Below are 18687 nucleotides of genomic sequence, written 5' to 3' on the forward strand. Positions count from 1 at the left end.
TTGACCGTGGGTAGCTCACTAGCTTGATCATGCTGTAGGAGTTAATCTACCTGCTAGCCACTCCTTTAAAAAAGGTTAAAATATCTCAGCAGCCTACTAGCCACTCCTTTTTAAAAGACAATACACTTAAGTCAGTCCAAGGCGTGCGAACTTAAGGCACGGTCAAAAAAGCCTGCCATATTTATTAGGTGTTGTTCAATCACTCCTATCTCTTGCAAGCTAGCTGTCCTCTAGCTGGTACCAAAAGCAGCATGGCCACAGTTGGACAGTGCTAAAAGTTATATTGCATCTTGGAAATATTTTCTCCACTAAACCATGCAGGAAGGATCCACTTTCGCATAGGAGGTGCTCGAAGTGTTGCCGCGTTTCCGTGGGCTGTCACGTCAAGGTTGTCTCCGCGGCCCACAGCTCTACAATGGCCTCGAACGGGTCTCCGAACGGTGAGGCCCCTCCAAATGACGAGGTTGTTTTGCAACGGCCTCCGAACGGTGAGGCCCCTCCGAACAGCAAGGCCCCTCTGCAATGGCCTATGAACGGCGAGGCTCCTCTGAATTGGTGAGGTCCCTCCGAAATGGCCTCCAAACGACCCCCTCCGGCCTCCAAATGGGGTCTCCTCGAGTAGTGAGGCTCTGAACGGCCCCTCCGAAGGGGCCTCCGAGCAGAGCTTCCACACAGTAATGCTGCTACGCAACAGGTCCTCCGAATGGGCCCCCTCTGTCCTCCGAACGGCCCTCGACCTCGGACGCCTCCACACCGCACCGGAGGACCAGCTCCGGCTGGGGATCTAACCCACGACCCTTAGCTTGCCTACCGGCCTTAGCTTCCTCTGGCTAGCTGCTAGGTGTGCCACTTGCCTTGTGTTCGGTTGTGATGGCTCCTAAATTATATGTTGTGCACCATCAGTCGCTAGGTAGCTAAATTCATAGGTCTAGCACACATCAGTCAAGTAATCAAATAATTTCATAGATGAAGTTCATCTTTTTTCCTCTATTAGTTTATAAGTAATGAAAAGGAAATTGCGGTCATAACAAAAATCTTCCTTGCATCCAAAATGTGTGAATTCTATAGATATCTCATAGAGAGGGGAATATCCACTCTCACTTGACTTGGTGTTTCCTCAAAGATATCTCTTACAATAATGTGTTTAACGCAGAACTAAGGTAGGCTAGCTGACGTGTACAAACATCTTGGGTGCAGCAGTAGTTTAGCACATGAAGCGCTGCTCAACTTTTCCAGCTGTTGGTGGTTGGCAAGTTGTATATGGTGCACGAGATAGCACGGCGCCCAGCTAATATCAACTGAGCTTCCCATCGCAAATGCTTGGCCTACCAGTTGCACCTTTTTCTAATAGTACTTAGTTAAGTCTATAACGTGTAGCTGGAACATGCTGCTCCTGGTCTTGGGAACGTACGTGCAACCCTTGCTTTCTATAACGTGCAGGCATGCACTCGTTTCCTCACACATAAAAAGGAGCTGAGCATTAGGACACAAAGGCCACGCCTGCATGTGGCTCTTGCTTTCTGTGATACGCATGCATGCACGCACAAGCTTTCTCTGTTTTCCATGTGTAGAAAACAAGACATTGGGTGGGACTTGGAGCAAGGGGTGGTTGAGACCGGTCTATGCATGGACCATACCGGTGGAGTCCCTCCGAGCATGCGTGTGGCCCCCTCCAGCCTCGCTGGCTCCGCCTCCAGCCTAGTAGGCCTCCAGTCGCTGGCGCCAGAGTTGGCGTGCCTGAGCTCACACTGACTACCAGGTACGCCCCACCGTTGTTGTCTCAAGATCAGCATCGCTGTTTACTTTTGACCCTTACATGACGTACTAAGGGTCTTAGTTTGGCATATGCTAAGAATAGCCATCTGATCTACTCACATCTTATGGTGTACTTAGCTATTCTCTGCTCAATAGCAGATAGTAAAACTTAACTTATATCTCTACTCAATAGCGCCACATACCGCGTATTAATCCAAATCCTCCACACCTCAAAGGCGTAGGCTAAGCACTGTCAAAGTATGAAAACTCTTCGCACCTCGAAGGCATTGCCTCGTTAGCGTCGATGTATGAAAACCCTCTGCACCTCGAAGGCATTGCCTTAGTAGCGTCGAGGTATGAAAACCCTTCGCACCTCGAAGGTCATAGGCCTTGGTCATGTCGAGGTAACCCTACACACCTTGAAGGCCACATGCCTCAGTCATGTCGTGGTAACCCTCCATCACCTCGCAGGCCACAAGCCTCGGTCACATCGAGCACAAACCCTTCGCCAATTCAAAATCCATAGGCATCGGTCGCGTCAAGGTAACCCTCTGCCACCTCGAAGGCCACAGGCCTGAGTCGTGTTCGAGGTAACCCTTTGCCACCTCGAAGGCCACAGGCCTCGGTCGCATCAAGGTAACCCTCTGCCACCTCGAAGGCCCTATGCCTACCGCCATGTCGAGCATTAGTTCCTCTGCCACCTCGAGGGTTGTATGCCACGATTGCGGGTTGAGTTGCAGCTCCAGGGACCATAGGACTCGAACCAAGAATCTCATAGTGAAATCACTAGTGGGCTACGTTGTTGCTCTAGTCACACCTAAGGGTCCCTACAGGCGCGCATCCACTCACTCACGATCGAAAGATGCGAGGGGGTTGAGAGATTATGCTTCGTGCAGTACACACTGCACGTATGTTGCAGGATGCGTCCATCGCTTGCTCGCGATCGGGACATGAGGGGAAACCAGGTGGTAAAGAAGCCCATGATGGCGGGCACCGCGTAACACTGGATTAGGAACAATGCAAGGGTCGAGACCTTGAGAAACTTGAGTAGGACTCAGAATAGGTTGGCTCTGGGGCTTTGTTGTCGTCATGACATCTAGACGACCCTACCTCCCTCGGCCTCATCGTCGACTTCACCTTCTGTCTCGCCGCGATGCTTTGGACGACCCTGCCTCCATTGAGCCTCATCGCGTCTACCGCTGAGAGAGTAGCGGACTACCTCCCTCGGCCTTCGTCATTGCCTTCTCATTCGGTCACCGCCGTGGGGCTCCGAACGGCCCTGCCTCCACCGAGCCTCACCACATCTAGCCCTAAGGGGGTTGCAGACTTGCCTCCCTCGGCCTTCACTGTCGCCTTCTCCTCTTGCCTCCGACACGGGGCTCCAGATGACCCTACCTCCGTCGAGCCTCGCCATGTTTACCGTTGAGGGGGTCGCGACTTTCTCCCTCAGCCTCAATGTCGACTTCACCTTCACCCCTCAGACGTGGGGATTCGGGCCATGCTGCCTCCGACGAGCCCCACCATTCCATTGGCTCAACGTCGATTTCACCTCCGTCCTTACCACGACGCTCCGGACAGCACTGCCTCCGTTTAGCCTCACCGCGTCTACCGCTGAGTGGGTAGCGGACTATCTCTCTTGGCCTTTGACATCGCCTTCTCCTCCAGCCTCTGTCGCGGGGCTCGGAATGGCCCTGCCTTTGTTGAGCCTCGTCATATCTAGCACTAAGGGGGTCACGGACTGGCTCTCTCAGCATCATCGTCGACTTCGCCTTTGACTTCTGCCATGATGCTTCGGACAGCCCTGCCTTCGCCGAGCCTCGCCGCATCTAGCCCTGAGGGGGTCGCGGACTTGCCTCCCTTGGCCTTCGTCGTCGCCTTTTCCTCTGGCCTCCGACGCAGGGCTCTGAATGGCCCTACCTCCATTGAGCCTCATCGTGTTTACCGCTGAGAGGGTTGCCTCCCCAAGCCTCGCCGTCGACTTCATTTCCGACCACAGAAGCGGGGCTTCGGGCCATGCTGCCTCTGACAAGCCCCGTCGTCTCTCAGCTCGCCGTCGACTTCACCTCCAGTCTCTGGTGCGGGGCTCCAGAAGGCCCTACCTCTGTCGATCCTCGCCACATATAGTGTTGAGGGGGTCATGGACTGCCTCCCTCAGCCTCACCGTCGACTTCACCAATGGCCTCGCTGTGATGCTCCAAACGGCCATGCCTCTGTTGAGCTTCACCGTGTCTACTACTGAAGCGCCCCGGGTTACCCTTGATGCTTAAAACTATTGTTATACCAGTCTTTGGATCAGTCACTGGTAAATAAGAATCTTACAACAGATAATACCACAGTCTTACAGCACGGGGAGTGGTGAGAAAGATCCACCATTCTAAGAATACATAAAGGATTCCTGCGAACAACAGAATCCACGCTATCAGAGAGCACATTAGGAACAGCATGAAGACATACCACTCCACAAGCAACTCAGGTGCGGACGCGAGCGAGACATACTCATCAGCCTCACCATCTGTTTCGGTGAAGTCCGGATCGTCCTCTGAAAGCACAAGCAAGAGTGAGTACAAACGTTCTCAGCAAATTCCAACTCTTGTCCTACGGTAGGGGTATAAATAATGCATATGATATCATTAAGGAATAAGCTGTAAGGTTAATCTTTGCGGAAATGCCAAGTTTACACATGCAATGGTGTATTTTCCATAAAGTGGTTTTGTGAAAGTGTCATATAAATATTCTTAAATGAAAGGGGTTCGACCGTGGTGGAAATTCATTAGGACCCAAGTTTGTATGTTGCCGAACACTCCTTCCATGGCAACCCACGGCAAACAGCCGAACCTATTCTCCAAAAACGGGCACACCTTGCCCATACACCCACCAAGGAAAACACACGCAACCCAATCTAGTTGTTATGATTGAACCATAGTTCATCCATAACCGTGGATACGGGTATTCAAATAGTTTACCTCTGCAGAGTGGTATACTTTACCCACAATCTGAGTTTGGCAACATACCACCATTGTGGTAGTGTGACTCAACAAAACCATTACCCACCATAACATCATCTCACTAGTCACCTACGAGAGCTAACCAGAGGTTCTTGACCTTTAACTAGGCCTCCAACTAGGTCGTCAAGCCTTCACCTGCTTGTACCTGCTCCATGGTTTCCCGTTGCACATCTGCCTCTGAGTGATCAGTAGACTAGCTGGCGGAGTTTGGACTAAGCCCTACTATATACAGGGTTGAGTGGTTATACTATGAAGACTAGGTAGGATGTCACATCAACTCGGTCCTTAAACGAACCAAGGCAAACATGGAGCCACACAGGCAGCACTCCTCATAAAGCCTGCCACACAGGCAGTGCTTCAACTCCTAAGGCGTTTCCAGCGGAACCCTGATTTGCCCCAGCTCTAACTAGTTCTCGGTTATTATCAATATCCAATAAGTTTTCCCATCCCTACAACTCATGCAACACCAGGCACCAAATTTTACACAGTTCGCAAAGCTATATTTGGTTAAGTATGAAATAACAATAGAGATTACCATCCTAAGCATACTATTATCAAGGTAATCCTCTTAGCATAAATAAAGTAGTTGAGACGATTGTCCTAGGGTTACCAAGATTATATTTAGGATGATTACAAATAGGCTGGCTAATCTACAATAAGTCATAACTAGCTCAACGGTTTAAATTATGCCACCAAGTAGTACTTCATGCAATTGATCTGTGGAAAACAGTTGCTATGGGTTGTGGTGATAAAACTGGGTTCAATATGATCAAATAGCATGTATTGAGACTTGCCTTCGTTAAAGTTCTTGAGATGGTCCTATTCAAAGTCTTGCCTTCCCAGCTCCTCCTCCTCCTCCTCCTTGAACTCTCCGGTTTCTAAAATACGGGCAGACAAACACAACACACAAAGAAATATAAATAAAATATAAATAAATTTTAATAAATACAAAACTAGTATGAGTGATAGTATTTGAATTAGATGAACATTGGTGAAAGAATCATTGAAATCGGAGTTGAAACGGAGGAGAAACAGACTTCAAAAGTTGGTCGGGAGTTTAATTCGAGAAAAAGAAAAAAGGGAATAGGAAAAATGAAAAAAGTTATTGTGTTGTGTGTGCTGTTCATTTCGGCTGGCTAAAAGGGAGATGGGCTACCTCTGGGTTGCTGTTGGGCTGAGGCGCCCAACTTGGCCCAGGAGGGAGTGACGGCCAGTGAAGATGGCGTTACAGCCGGGCCCACTTGTCGGATTACGCGCGCGCGCGCGCCCACACACACACACACACACACACACACATAGAGAGAGAGAGAGAGAGAGAGAGAGAGAGAGAGAGAGAGAGAGAGAGAGAGAGAGAGAGAGGAGCGGTGAGTGACGGCGGGGAGATGGCGGAGGACGGTGCCTTGGCCGGGCAGTGCGGGAACGATGACACAGGCTACCCGTAGTGGTAGCTCGTTGGACAGCTCACCGTCGGCGGCTACAGGCCTCGGATTGGAACGAGATATGGCCCAGGTTGTTCGTCTTGGTGCGGCAGAGCTGGTGAGGGGGCATGTCGTTGGCGGCGGCGGCCGAGATAGTGTTAATGCTTCACCGGAGTTGGGAGTGGCAATGGTTGACATGGGAAACACACGGGGAGTGGATTTGGCTCGGGATTTTGGGCGTTGGGAGCATGTGTGTGGTGCAGGGAAGGGGTAGCCGTGCTTGGTTTGGCCAGTGGGGCATTGACGGCGGCCAGTGACGAGAGAGAAGGTGTGGCAGCCATGGAGGCACGGTGGAAGCTCGGGAGAGAGGCAGAGTTGCTGGACAGGGGGCTAGGGAGGGAGAGGGTGGCCGGCTGGAGCTTGCTATAGAGTCTAATTGGTCGGTGGCAGCTCTGTGGATTGATGGCGGCGCCATGGGCGGATTGAAAAAGCTCGATGGGAGAGAGGGACGAAGTGAGGGAGGGTGATTCTTTCCTTGATGAGCTCGGTGAGTGGTGGTGGTGAGCGAAGGAACGATTGGTCGGGCTTTTATATCCGGCGGAGGAATGGTAGAGCCAACAGCAGGGATCCACGGTGGAGCTTTGCGCGTGGTACGGTGCGGTGAATCATCAAAAGGGGGGTTAATGCTAACGGTGTAGAAGCTTGGACGTGTGCGGCGTGCGGCGAGAAGAGTCAAGTTCAGCAGCCAAGGCAGCGAGGTATTTACTTCATGCGCACACTCAGCCGGCGGTGCTCTAGGCGTGGTCGCCACGTGCTGTGGCGGTGACAGTGGAGCGCCGGTGTGAACGGCGACTCCAGCTTAGGTACGGTGTGGCGGAGGCGGAGTTAAGTGGGTGGGTAGCGGGCGGTAGTTGGCACAGATGGTGGGTCCAACGGCCGGCGACTCGGGCGAGAGCGGTAGGCGTGGGAGCGTGCGTGACAGAAGTGGGAGGGGACGGGCTGACGTGCGGGGAAGAAAGGGAAAAGGAGTGGGCTGGGTGGGGGAGCTAGGCCATGAGAAAAAGAAAAGAGAGAGGGAGAGAAAGAGGTGGGCCGAGAAAATGGGCTGAAGAAGGATGTTGAGTTGAAATGAGCCCAAGGAGAGAGAGGGGGGGAGAAAAGATTTTAACATTTTTGTTTGGGTTTTGGAATTAGTTTTAAAATTTATTTCTTTTGCAAAGATTTTTTAAATTCGATTTTCAGCTAAAAACTGGGATGTTACAACCGCTGAGAGGGTAGCGAACTGTCTCCCTCAGTCTCGATGTCGATTTCATCTTCTGTCTTGTCGTGACGCTCTGGATGACCCTGCCTTCATTGAGCCTCGCCACGTCTACCGCTGAGAGGGTTATGGACTGCCTCCCTTAGCCTTCGTCGTTGCCTTCTACGGCCTTCGAAGTGGGGCTCCGAGCGGCCTTGCCTCCGTCGAGCCTCGCCGGGTTTATCGCTGAGAAGGTCATGACTTCCCCCCTCGGCCTCATCGTCGACTACGCCTCCAGCCATCGTCGCGCGGCTCCAGGCGACCTTTTCTCTGTCAAGCCTTGCCATAGCTAGCACTGAGGGGCTCTCAGACTTGCTCCCTCAACCACACCGCCGACTATGCCTCTAGCCATGGGCCCTCAGACCACGTTGCCTCCGTTGAGCCTTGTTCATGCCGCCCGCCCGCGAACCTTGCGGCCCTCGCTCCTGACTCAAGATGTTCGTGCTGCAGCGACAGAAATCCATTCTGGGTATTCTACCTCTGAAAGGAGCTAGAGCTAATTCATTGTGCATCCGCTCATCCCTCGTAACCTCAGAACTAGCGGATGAGAAGATACTTTTAGGAGAAACGCTCCAGCCTAAGATATTTAGATGGTGTACTGTAGCATCACTATAGCGATCATAATATCTCTATTACCGTGTCACATGTAAAATGATAAAATATCTAAAATACCCTCCTATGCACATGATTATAACATAATACCTTAAAAACAAGATGATAATTTCTCCAATTCATTCTTTCTATAAAATATGCCCTCACAAGGCGGAGAAGAAGGGACAGAAAAAGATTCCATATTTCCCCCCTCTCACACTACAAACTTTCCTCCGCTTCTTTCTCTCCTTAAAGCTATTAGCCATCTTCAAACTTAGGTCCTCCTTAGTTAGGCCCTCACAGTGTTCTGCTCAAGACAAGTTTTCGTACCCCTAACAGTAATAGACCAAGCAGGAGCTTCATATCTTCTATACCAGAAACATATCTTACATAAAAGTGATGACACAGGGGGCTAAACCACAGATGCAGTTCCATGAACCCACAAGGCGCCAACGTGTCCAAAAATCGCATCCATGTGAATACAGACTGATGACTACTTCACCCGAATAATTCATTCACCTAATAGACTAATAATGATAAGCAGACGATATTATTCAGCATCAAAGCTAGCATCCAGATGAACTTGCAAGCCTAGTCAAGCTCTGATGACTGGCTGAAGCCTTCCCAGGTGCAAAATCCTAGGAACAACCACATGGAAAGGATAACCAGTGACGCTATTTATCCCCTAACTGCCCAAGATAAGCCTACTGGCGCTCGATCTGAATGGTCACATGGCTGATGTTGTACTCCGTCTTGATGTACCCAATGACCTTGTCAAGTATCTGATCAGCCTCTGCGTCCTGCGTGATCGTCACATGGCACGCCAGGAGCACCTTCCCCACTGTGATGGCCCAGATATGCAGCTCGTGGACAGCAACCACACCTTCCATCTCACAGAGCCCCCTCTCAAGCCTGGTGGCATCGATCTCGCGTGGCGTGCTCTCCATCAGAACTTCAAGTATATTCCGCAGCATCCTGATTGTGGTGAACAGTACAATCACAGAGAATATCAGGGTGCAGATGAGATCAATGATCTTCCACTCGGGCTTGTACCAGATGATAGCCCCTCCGATCATAACTCCGATGCTCTGGATAGAGTCTCCAAGCACATGCAGATAAGCACTGTGTACGTTGATATTGCGTCGAGGCTTCTTAGCAGCTTTGGCACCAGATTGGGTACTCTCACAGTCAGCTTCATGCTTAAGCAGTGGTTCCTCAGCATCGTGATGTTGTCCAGTGCCGGAATGGTGGTGGTGATGAGTTGTGACGGTAATAGAACTGCCATGGCTGAGCTCGTGGCGATGTACATCGCCCTGCTCTTGTTCATGGTGGGAATGGTCATCATCTGAATCACCATGGCTATGATCATGTGAATGTCCATGGCCATGACCATGGTCATGACCAAGCAATACAGCCATTATGATGTTGACAAACAATCCAAAAGCTGACACAGCAAACATGAGAGAACCTTGCACCTCGCCACTGTCATTAATGAGCCTCACAACAGCCTCATATACGAGTATGCCAGCAAGGAGACATATAAGCTGAATGGAAACCAATGCACCTAGAATTTCTATACGAAAGAACCCGTATGATTGCTGTGGTGTTGCTTCCCATCCAACCGCCCAAAGAGAGAACAGTGATATGGCAAATGCTGCTACATCTGAAAGGAGATGGGCTGCATCAGTTAAGATTGCAAGACTATTTGCTTTGATGCCTCCAACCACCTCCACCGTCATGAATATAATGCAAAGGATTACAGCGATTATGAGCTTCCTCATGGATGCGAATCTCTCCTTTGCATCTTTTGAGGCATTACTGGTGTCAGAAAAATCGCATGCAGCACCTCTGCAGATTTTGTTCCCCGCTGCTCCAGAAGCTGACGGTGAGATGTCCATTTTCACTTCAACAATCTGAGGATGTGATGAATTATGGCTGTCCATCTGAAAACAACAATCAAGTCAATACACAAGTATGACAATGATGATAGATGTAGTACTAAAATGCAATGTGCTACAAGAAAACTTGTTACTTGTTACTCGTATTTCCTGCTAGAAACAAACGAGGAAAGAGCTGAAGCAGAAACTTCATACATTCAACATTCCATGAAAATCTCTAAATACAAATAATTAACGAAGACCGCCCAGGCATGAACAAGGCTATTGCTTGCAAGAAGTAAAGAACTTCTATAAAGACACATGCTTACACAAAGAACAGTCCTTAAAACCACACTTCACAGGGTCTAATTCAACAGAGGTTCGACAGGCTTAGCATCAACAGAACATATAATTGCAGTTCATACAAATGCACAGCTATAGCACATACACGTTGATAACATCAAGAATGAAATAGAGAGCTAGCATTAGAACAACATCATTCTGGTTGCAGAATGACAATTTCTCCAGGGATTAAAAACTGACAGATAAGTCACACCAACAAAGAAACATAGATAAACAGTCAGTTCACGCATGACCACAAACCAACCTAGAAAATATGAGCAGGTGTAAGAAAATTCAAAGAAGCAAATTAGCTGCCTGACCAAAAACAACAGGGAATGCTCATATATGCCATCAATAGGAGTGGAGCGTCAAGGATTACATTCTATCAAAAAAATTCACCACAACTGAACCTCAAAGACGAGCATTGTAACTGTAATGCCACTAAATGGGCATGCACAGGATCAACACCAATCTGCAAACAGAAGGTATCTGCTATCCCAAAAGCACAAAAGAACTAAACAACCGAAACTCGGCATGGAAAGGAGTGAAGGACGATCCATTACCAGATTAAGATTCAGCGACAAGGATGTTTCTGCAACCAAAGATTTCCGATCTAACTCAGCTAAATAGAAGAACACGCAAACCATGAGCCATCGTCTGGAATCAACGAGGTGGTACTTGTAGACACCACCGGGGAGGAATCAGAGGAACATGGACCTATCATCTAACAGCCACCCAGACAAGACCAAGGGCACACAGTAATTGCATAATCACCGCAAGACCATAGTACTTGACACGACACAACAGCCAAAACAGCGAACAGCACGATGATAGATAGGAAGGAACCGGCCCTACCGATTGATTGGATGAATCACGGCGCGTGCAGGCAAGAGGATAGGACTGACGAACACAGCCACCTACGGACCGATGGAATCGTGGTCCAGATGAATAAACCCAACACAGAAACGAACAAGGCGCTCCCTGACTTGCTTAAAATGGAGAAGGCGACCGCTAATTTGCGTGCCATATATTTGTTGGATCGAAAGAATAGAGATTCGTTTTGATCCGTGTCACCCCCAACCGCATTCGTCACTCCCCAATCATTCATCCAACAAAATTCCAATGAAATAGGTGAGAAAAGAGGGGGAATCCTATCTGAAAACTGGAGCCCGCGGCGCGCATCGCCCCCGTTGATCGCGCGCCGCTCTGTGGCCGGGGCGGCGGCGTGATCGGCTGCGCCGAGCACAAAAAACAACTTAGATCCGTACCGCTGCCGCCTTATGGACCACTCTCGTCGCCCGTTCGTCCAGCGTCGCCGGATTGGGTTTTTTGGGTCCATCGATCAGTCGCGCGCGGGCGCGCCAGAGAGAGAGAGAGAGAGGGCGCAGGTGCAGGTGCAGGTGCGTACCTCCAGGCCAGAGAGCTCGTGAGCTGTCCCTCAGCGGCCGCCGTCCGTCGAGGAGGAGCCGAGCAGCGGAGGCGAATGGGGAGAGAGGTCTCCGTTTGCGGCGTGGGAGGCGTCGAGACCCGAGAGAGGAGGCTTCACGAGCCGTCGACGAGGGTGAGGGCGTCGCGACGTGGCACGGGGGAAAGTAACATCCGCCTCGGGAAGGGTCGGGGTTGCAGGGCGGCGTGGCGTCGAGGCGGAACGGAAGGGAAGGGTGGCGAAAGACGAAGAAGGAAGGGCACCGAGGCAGGGGCAATTTGGTCAGCTTGAGCTCCTGCGACAAGGCGGGTCGCTCTGGCGTGGCGTGGATCCGTTGGCACGCCCATTTGAGGAGAAAAACGCACGGATATTTTCCTCATCCGATCTACCTAACGTTAGCTAAGTAAATAAGACATATAATAATAACTATTTAATACTATTTGAAGAGAAAAATATATGATGTAGTATAACTGGTATCTATTTAAAGTATCTAAATATTAGGTGGTATGAAAAACATTATTATAATATTACTTTAAAACATAATAATATATAGATAGATTGATACCGAATGATCTTGTTTTCGCATATCAACGATAATTTTCTCCATACTTACTTGGATTTACCCCTATGTTGATTAATGTGTTAGGTGCAGATACATATGAAACGGAATTTTTTTATTTGTTCTGGTTTAAAAAATATATAGAATATGATACAAAATAAAAAAATAATTATTCGACTCTATTTGTATTTAACCTTTTGACTTAAAAAATAAAAATATAGAATAAAATACATAATAAATTATATCCCTCTGTAGCGATGCGATTACACGTATCAGAGAGGCCGACGATGGACGGGGAGTAAGAGGGGCCTCATGCTTCGCCCCGGATGGCAAATGGGAGGGGAGCAAGAGAAACAAGAGACGAGCGGACCGAATTGTGTCGGATGGAGCCGTGCTCGACCGATTCAGGGAGGAGCAAAATCGGCAGAGCACATGTGTTTTAGAGGTCCGATCTGCAGAAAAGATTAAAGCAAGAAAAAGGAAAACTCTATGCCTACGAATTTTACCCTTCGAAAAGCCTACAAACACATATGACCTCACCTGTTCTCAAGTGCTGCTCTCCCGTATGTTAGTAACCACGCAGGTGAAATTAATAATATTGGTTTAGACATGACGAGATGTCCGACTCCAGCATCAGAATTTCCTTTTGGCTCATGTTATTTGTCTCAACCAAAACCTCACGAATCATGTGCACGAATCACGACGTCGTCCAGGGAGGGAGACTCTGGGCTCGTTTTGTTTAACGCGGCCTGCCAAAAGTTGACGCCCACGCACAGGAGGCCTCTGCTTGGTTTAACACGTTGGGAGCCCGCACGTCGTTCGTGGGCCTAAGCCCGCGTTAATTCATTTTCACACCCACACGCGAGTGAAACGGCGGCGACCAGATAATCTGCCGATTCTTTAGCAAACCAACAGTTTTACACGGCTAGCCAGTGCGAATGCGTCACGCACGTTTAACAGGCAGCCAGTGGTTATACTCCCTCGTTCAAAAATATTATACGTATTTTTTTGGAAAAGTTAAATTTTTTATTTTGATTAATATTTAATCAAATTATAAGAATATTTAGTGTATAAAAATTATACAATTAGATTTATAATTTAAAATGATTTCACACTATATAGATTTTGTAGCTATAAATGATATATTTTATGAGAAAAATTTAATCAAAATTTAATTTCGAAGACCGAGCTAAAAAAATAAACTTAATATTTCTTAACGAGGGAGAGAAGCTGGAGTAGCTTCTCACAATGACCTGGATTAAATTAGAGTAATAATGCATCAATAATTAGAGAGGTACTGTAGTGGACTGTAATGGCGTCTTTACGCTCAAGTAATAATTAATACATTGATTATTTTACCTAATAAATGGCAGAGAAAAGAGGAGGGGATGGGGTGAAAGGGTTGTGCATCACCATTACATGTCTGTATTTTCCGGTGAGTTCTGAAGGTCCGAGTGGTTTTCTAGCAGATTCTAAGGAGAAAAATTAGAATTCGAAGAATTGGTATATTGCATCTGGCGGGGCAGACCAGTCTAAAAATTGAGAGAGGCATACCAGTAACAGGGTGTTTGCAACTTTACGAAAAAAGCAAAGTTCACTGAAAACATCCGGATCGGACAATCTTAATAGTGAGCATTTTAAGTTGTGTTTGGTTGCCTTTACGGTGGTGTTCATCCATACGATGGTCTAGAATCAAACCGGTGTTTGGTTGGTTAGATCGAACCGAACCATCCTCCTGGACGAAGAGGTATCGGTTCCGGGAATATTCGATCTAAATGTTGAACCATCCTGTGTGCTAAAATTGAGCGAACCACGCCATCCAGGAACCACGTCATTCGCCCTCCTGTCATTTCTTTTTTTCTTTCTCTTGTTCCCTTTCTCCTGGATTTTGTTGGCCTATCGAGAGGAGAGGAGACAACGCTGCCCTTCATCGGCCCCTCGCGAGTCCTCCGCGCCGGTCAAGCACAGCACGCATCGATCTAGATAACCTCTTTCCTCCGACCGTGATTGCACCTCTCTTCCTTCTACCGTAGGTGCCCTCGTCATACTCCTCATATGTCATGTGCTTGCACAGAGTGGAGATCCATCCATCCGGACTCAGTTGATTCATCCTTGTGTTAGTTTGGAGACCATGGCTCGCTTGGACGGATCACTTGTTTTGATCTGTGGAGTTCTGTTCTTTGCTGTTAGCGCTGAAAGCCAAATCTGTCGTACTGGGATGGATGCTCCTATCCAAATCCTTGTGGGATGAATTGACCTTATGGATGGATTACTGACCCATAAAATAGATTTTTTTTTTCTAGATTGAGCCAGTCTCTTGTCATTTTAAGCAATCCATTTATGTTGCCAAAAATTGAAACAAATGTTGTTGTTCACCTCGCTGGTGCGCTCCCTCTGAAATTATAATTGTTGTGGGACCATAAGTTTGGCTACATTTGCAATGTTTCTTAACATATAACTAAAAGTTGCATATGGTTGTGTCGGCTATTACAGCAAAAATAGTCCTATTAGATCATGATTGTGAGTTTTGTGAGACTAATATGTTTATTAAGAATATATATTAGTAGGTCTTAAAGATGTAATATACCAGGAAGTCACCGTAGCTGGATAAAGTTTGGTTAAATTGGAGAAGTTCCAGTAAAAATGACTACAAACGGAAGGTTCGGCACAAAGAAGTTATGAACGCCAGAGTTTTTTTTTTTTTGCCAGGTGTTTTTACATACTGGATGATCCGACAATATAGAGATATGAACGCCTGAGCATTTCTGAGTTGAAGCTCAAGGATGGTACATGCCGGAAGGTTCGGCGATCGGTAGTGTGCATGCCGGAGTATACGTTAGAGCAATTGTTGCAGGGTAAAGGTGATATGACCTAGAGTTAATCATAGAGATGATTGTATCACGCGTCTATATTCATGTACTACCGAATAATGTATTATTCCAACAATGACTATCGTTTATATTGATGGGCAAGTATGTGATTTGTTCATGAAACTCTTTGTTTATATCATGATGTTATTCTTAGTCAATCTCTAGTCGCATATAATTGTGATGATACATAAGATTAACACATGTATTGATTGATGATCATGTTTCATAGATCATAGGTATAGAGATACCAGATCAATAATGTGGATATTTATGTTAAGAGAAGATGATATTGGATAGACCCACCTTGAGATACTGTTGGGATTATTATTTATGATGTGCCATCAGTTGTTATCTCAAATGGTGTACCTGCAGGATCCTTAGACATGAGATTGTCATTGATTCCCAGAATGTGTAGTGGCATACTTTGAGGATGCCAAACGCTATTCTATAACTGGGTAATCATAAAGATAGTTTTCGGGTTTGTCATGAAACATGTCGTAGGGGTATGAGCAATCAAGATGGAATTTGCCCCTCCCCCCTTGATAATGGGAGAGATATCTCTGGGCCCCTCGAAGTAGTTGGATTGAGAAAGTGCATAGTTATGCCAATATAATTAAAGAGTTAATTATGATTAATCCACTACTTAATCGAGTGAAAGGTCGAGCTATCAAAAGGGTAGTACGTATCTCGCCTTGAGCTTGACTGGTATCGTGAGGCGAAGGGATCGGTGCATGTGTATATCAAGGTTCGGCCGATATGATCTTTTATGTATACTCGGGAGTCAACATGTCCTACTAGGGACCACTATTAATTTTGATTTGGAAAGGATTTCTGAGTCATAACCGTTTATATATGAACCTAACGGGTCACACACTTAATGAGTTAGAACAAAATATAAGAATGAGATTCATATATGGGTTTTGATTGGATTGTGATCCATAAAAAGTTAGAGTCCTAAAGGGCTTCCAATGTGGGAGTCCATTAGCGAGCTCTAGATAAGGAGAGGTGTGGGTAAGGCGTGTTAAGGTTGAGCCACTTCGAAACCCTAGCCACAGCTTTCCACACGATCTCCCAAAACCCTAGCTGTGCGTGCGGTGCTAGCACATCAACGCTTGGCGTTTCTGCCCAGTAGGTGTGGATACCGTAGAGGCGCTGCTGTTATTGCGGCACTGATCTTCTCGGCGAGTTGAATGCGTAGTTAGTTGAGGAGCATGATCACCTGGTCAGAGTTGGTCGAGGACCGTGACCACCTGCGCGTGGCTGGTCGCGGATCTGATTGAGAAGCTGCTCAAGGAGTTTGACATGCATGATATTGGATCAGTCTACTCCAACTCTTCTTCTGGTGCACTGCGCGTCAAGCGGTAATGATCTATGATCTCCTACTAGCATGATTTTCCTGGGTGAATGCGGTAAAAAAAATTTGTTTTAGGCTAGTGTAGCCTGCATGTTTTCCTACACAGGGAGGATTGCAACAGTGAGAAAACCGAAGGACTACACGCCGGAAGGTCTGGCGATTGAAGTGTGCACGCTGGAGTATATGCCAGAGCATTTGTTGCAGAGAAGATGTCAAAGTCTGGTTTGGTGTAGTTTAACACGTCGGATGGTCCAGCGATGAAGCAAAGAAATGCCTGAGTATTGTGCACTGAGGAAGGCGCGGGATGGTTCAGTTGAACACGCTAGAATGTCCAATGATAGAGCTGGTGAACATGCCGGAACATTCAGTGTTCACATTGGTTTTGAGTGGAATTCCAATGGCTAGTTTTTGGAAGGTGTACACATCGGATGATCCGGTGAGTACAATTTATCTACACCAGAATATCCGACGTATATAGAGGATTTGATCCGTTAGGGCAACGACTAGTCCACGGGGTTGAGGCTATAAATACCCCTTCACTCAGTCATTTGAATGTGCTAGAGTCTAGAGAAACTCATATACGCTTGAGAAGACATCTAAGCCATCAAAGTGCTAAAAGTGATCATCCAAAGTGATTAAGCATAAGATTAGAAAGTGATTAGTACTTATAGGTCTAGAGAGAAGTGTTGCTAGGTGCTGCAACCTAGAGAGTGGATCAAGGAGTGATCCGACCTTATATCGGGAGGTACACCGGTGTCTTGGGGTCTTAGTGACTCGTCGACAACTTGGGCTTTGATGGCTCAAGCTTATTGACTCTTCGACTTGGTGTGGAACGATGGTAAGAAGCGTGTACGGGGACTCAGAGGCACTTACCTTGGTGGCTAAACTCCAAAGTGAAGATGACGTACAAGTGACCAGAAGAGATATTAGTGGTGAGACCTTACCTTGGTGGTTTGGTTGTTCATCGTGCTTGAGGTTTTTACTTGATGGCTTGGTAGCTCAAGAGTCATGACCAGAAGAGTCTTGGCGACTAAGAGCATATCCTTTGTGAAGCTCTAACGTGGACTAGGGGTGACTTGTGTGTCACTGATATCACGAGATAAAAATCTCTTATGCTGAGTTTACTCTCTCTACTTTATTTACGTTTCCACATTTATATACTTATAATTTATATTTCTAGATTAGGTTGCAAATCTTTTTGAATGGTAAACTAGACACGCTAAATAAACCTAGAGCATATTTAGATAGAAAGTGATATAGGTTTATCTAGTAAAATTTTTGGAGTCATTGGTTTTTAAGTGTCCTAATTCACCCTACCCTCTTAAAATATCACTGTTCCTCACAATTAGTATTAAAGTCTTGTGCTCTTGATAGGTTTAATCGCGTAGAGTTATGACATCTGGAGTTGACATGGATACCCATAGCGCTCCATATTTTAACGATACTAATTTCCCCTAATGAAAAATTTAAATAACTTGTTATTTACAAGCTAAAAGTTTAGATGTTTGGAGAGTCACCGAAGAATGGATGAAGCAACGTGTCACAAACAAGGGGAGGCAATTCGATGATTTAGCAAAGAGTATCATTTTATAATCTCTAAGCATTGATGCATTTAATCAAGTATATTCTCTCACCAATACTCATAATATTTGGACTAGCCTCATTGAAATACTTGAAGGTACACAGGATGTGCGCAATGAAAAATATCATGCGGCTAATCTTTAAGCTCAATAGTATCAAACAACTTGCCCATAAAAATGCTAATGACATATACTCATGTTTAAATATTCTTATCAATAAGATTAATGGGCTAAGTTTGATGCCAATTGGAGATGATCAAGTTGTGAGAAGAATGCATCAAACTCTTCTTTTTAAAGTACAAGTTAATAGTCTCTATCATCTACGACAACAACAACATTGCCAAGATGACTTCAAGCCAAATACTAGGCACGATCACCACCCATGAGATGACCATAAACATGGGGTGTAAATTTCTTCCTCATCCGATACCAAGAACCTTACTCTCACAAGAAATCAAGCACTATGATCATACATGAAGGTAAAGATGAGGAGACAAAAGTAAAAGTCAAGCTCAAACAAAGATGATGGTGATGAAGATGAAGAAAAAGATGAAGAAAATGAGCAAAGTACTTTAAGTGATGAAGAAATTGATCCCAATGTTATCAAGCTCAT

General features: G+C 46.7%; 1 protein-coding gene across 2 annotated transcripts; it reads right to left on the minus strand.

Moving 5' to 3' along the window:
* Positions 1-8408: 8408 nt before the first annotated feature.
* On the minus strand, positions 8409-12044 carry LOC133884656 (metal tolerance protein 1-like). 2 transcript variants are annotated; one of them, XM_062324150.1, is made up of 2 exons: positions 11694-12044; positions 8409-10009 (listed from the first exon to the last, which is right to left on the minus strand). In XM_062324150.1, the coding sequence occupies exon 2, from the start codon at positions 10007-10009 to the stop codon at positions 8771-8773; it is 1239 nt and encodes a 412-aa protein (XP_062180134.1). In that variant the 5' UTR covers positions 11694-12044; the 3' UTR covers positions 8409-8770. The 2 variants fall into 2 exon arrangements, with proteins under 2 accessions (XP_062180134.1, XP_062180133.1); XM_062324149.1 differs by lacking the exon at positions 11694-12044 and adding an exon at positions 10849-11181.
* Between the last annotated feature and the right edge of the window lie 6643 nt (positions 12045-18687).

Source organism: Phragmites australis, chromosome 11 (assembly GCF_958298935.1).
Source record: "Phragmites australis chromosome 11, lpPhrAust1.1, whole genome shotgun sequence".
In the NCBI taxonomy this organism is placed as follows: Eukaryota; Viridiplantae; Streptophyta; class Magnoliopsida; order Poales; family Poaceae; genus Phragmites; species Phragmites australis.

Coding starts and splice junctions, on each gene's coding strand:
- LOC133884656 (XM_062324149.1), bottom strand. CDS start 10,932: ATGGTTTGCGTGTTCTTCTATTTAGCTGAGTTAGATCGGAAATCTTTG. Junction 10,010..10,848: donor TGTCGCTGAATCTTAATCTG/GTAATGGATCGT, acceptor TGTTGTTTTCAG/ATGGACAGCCATAATTCATC.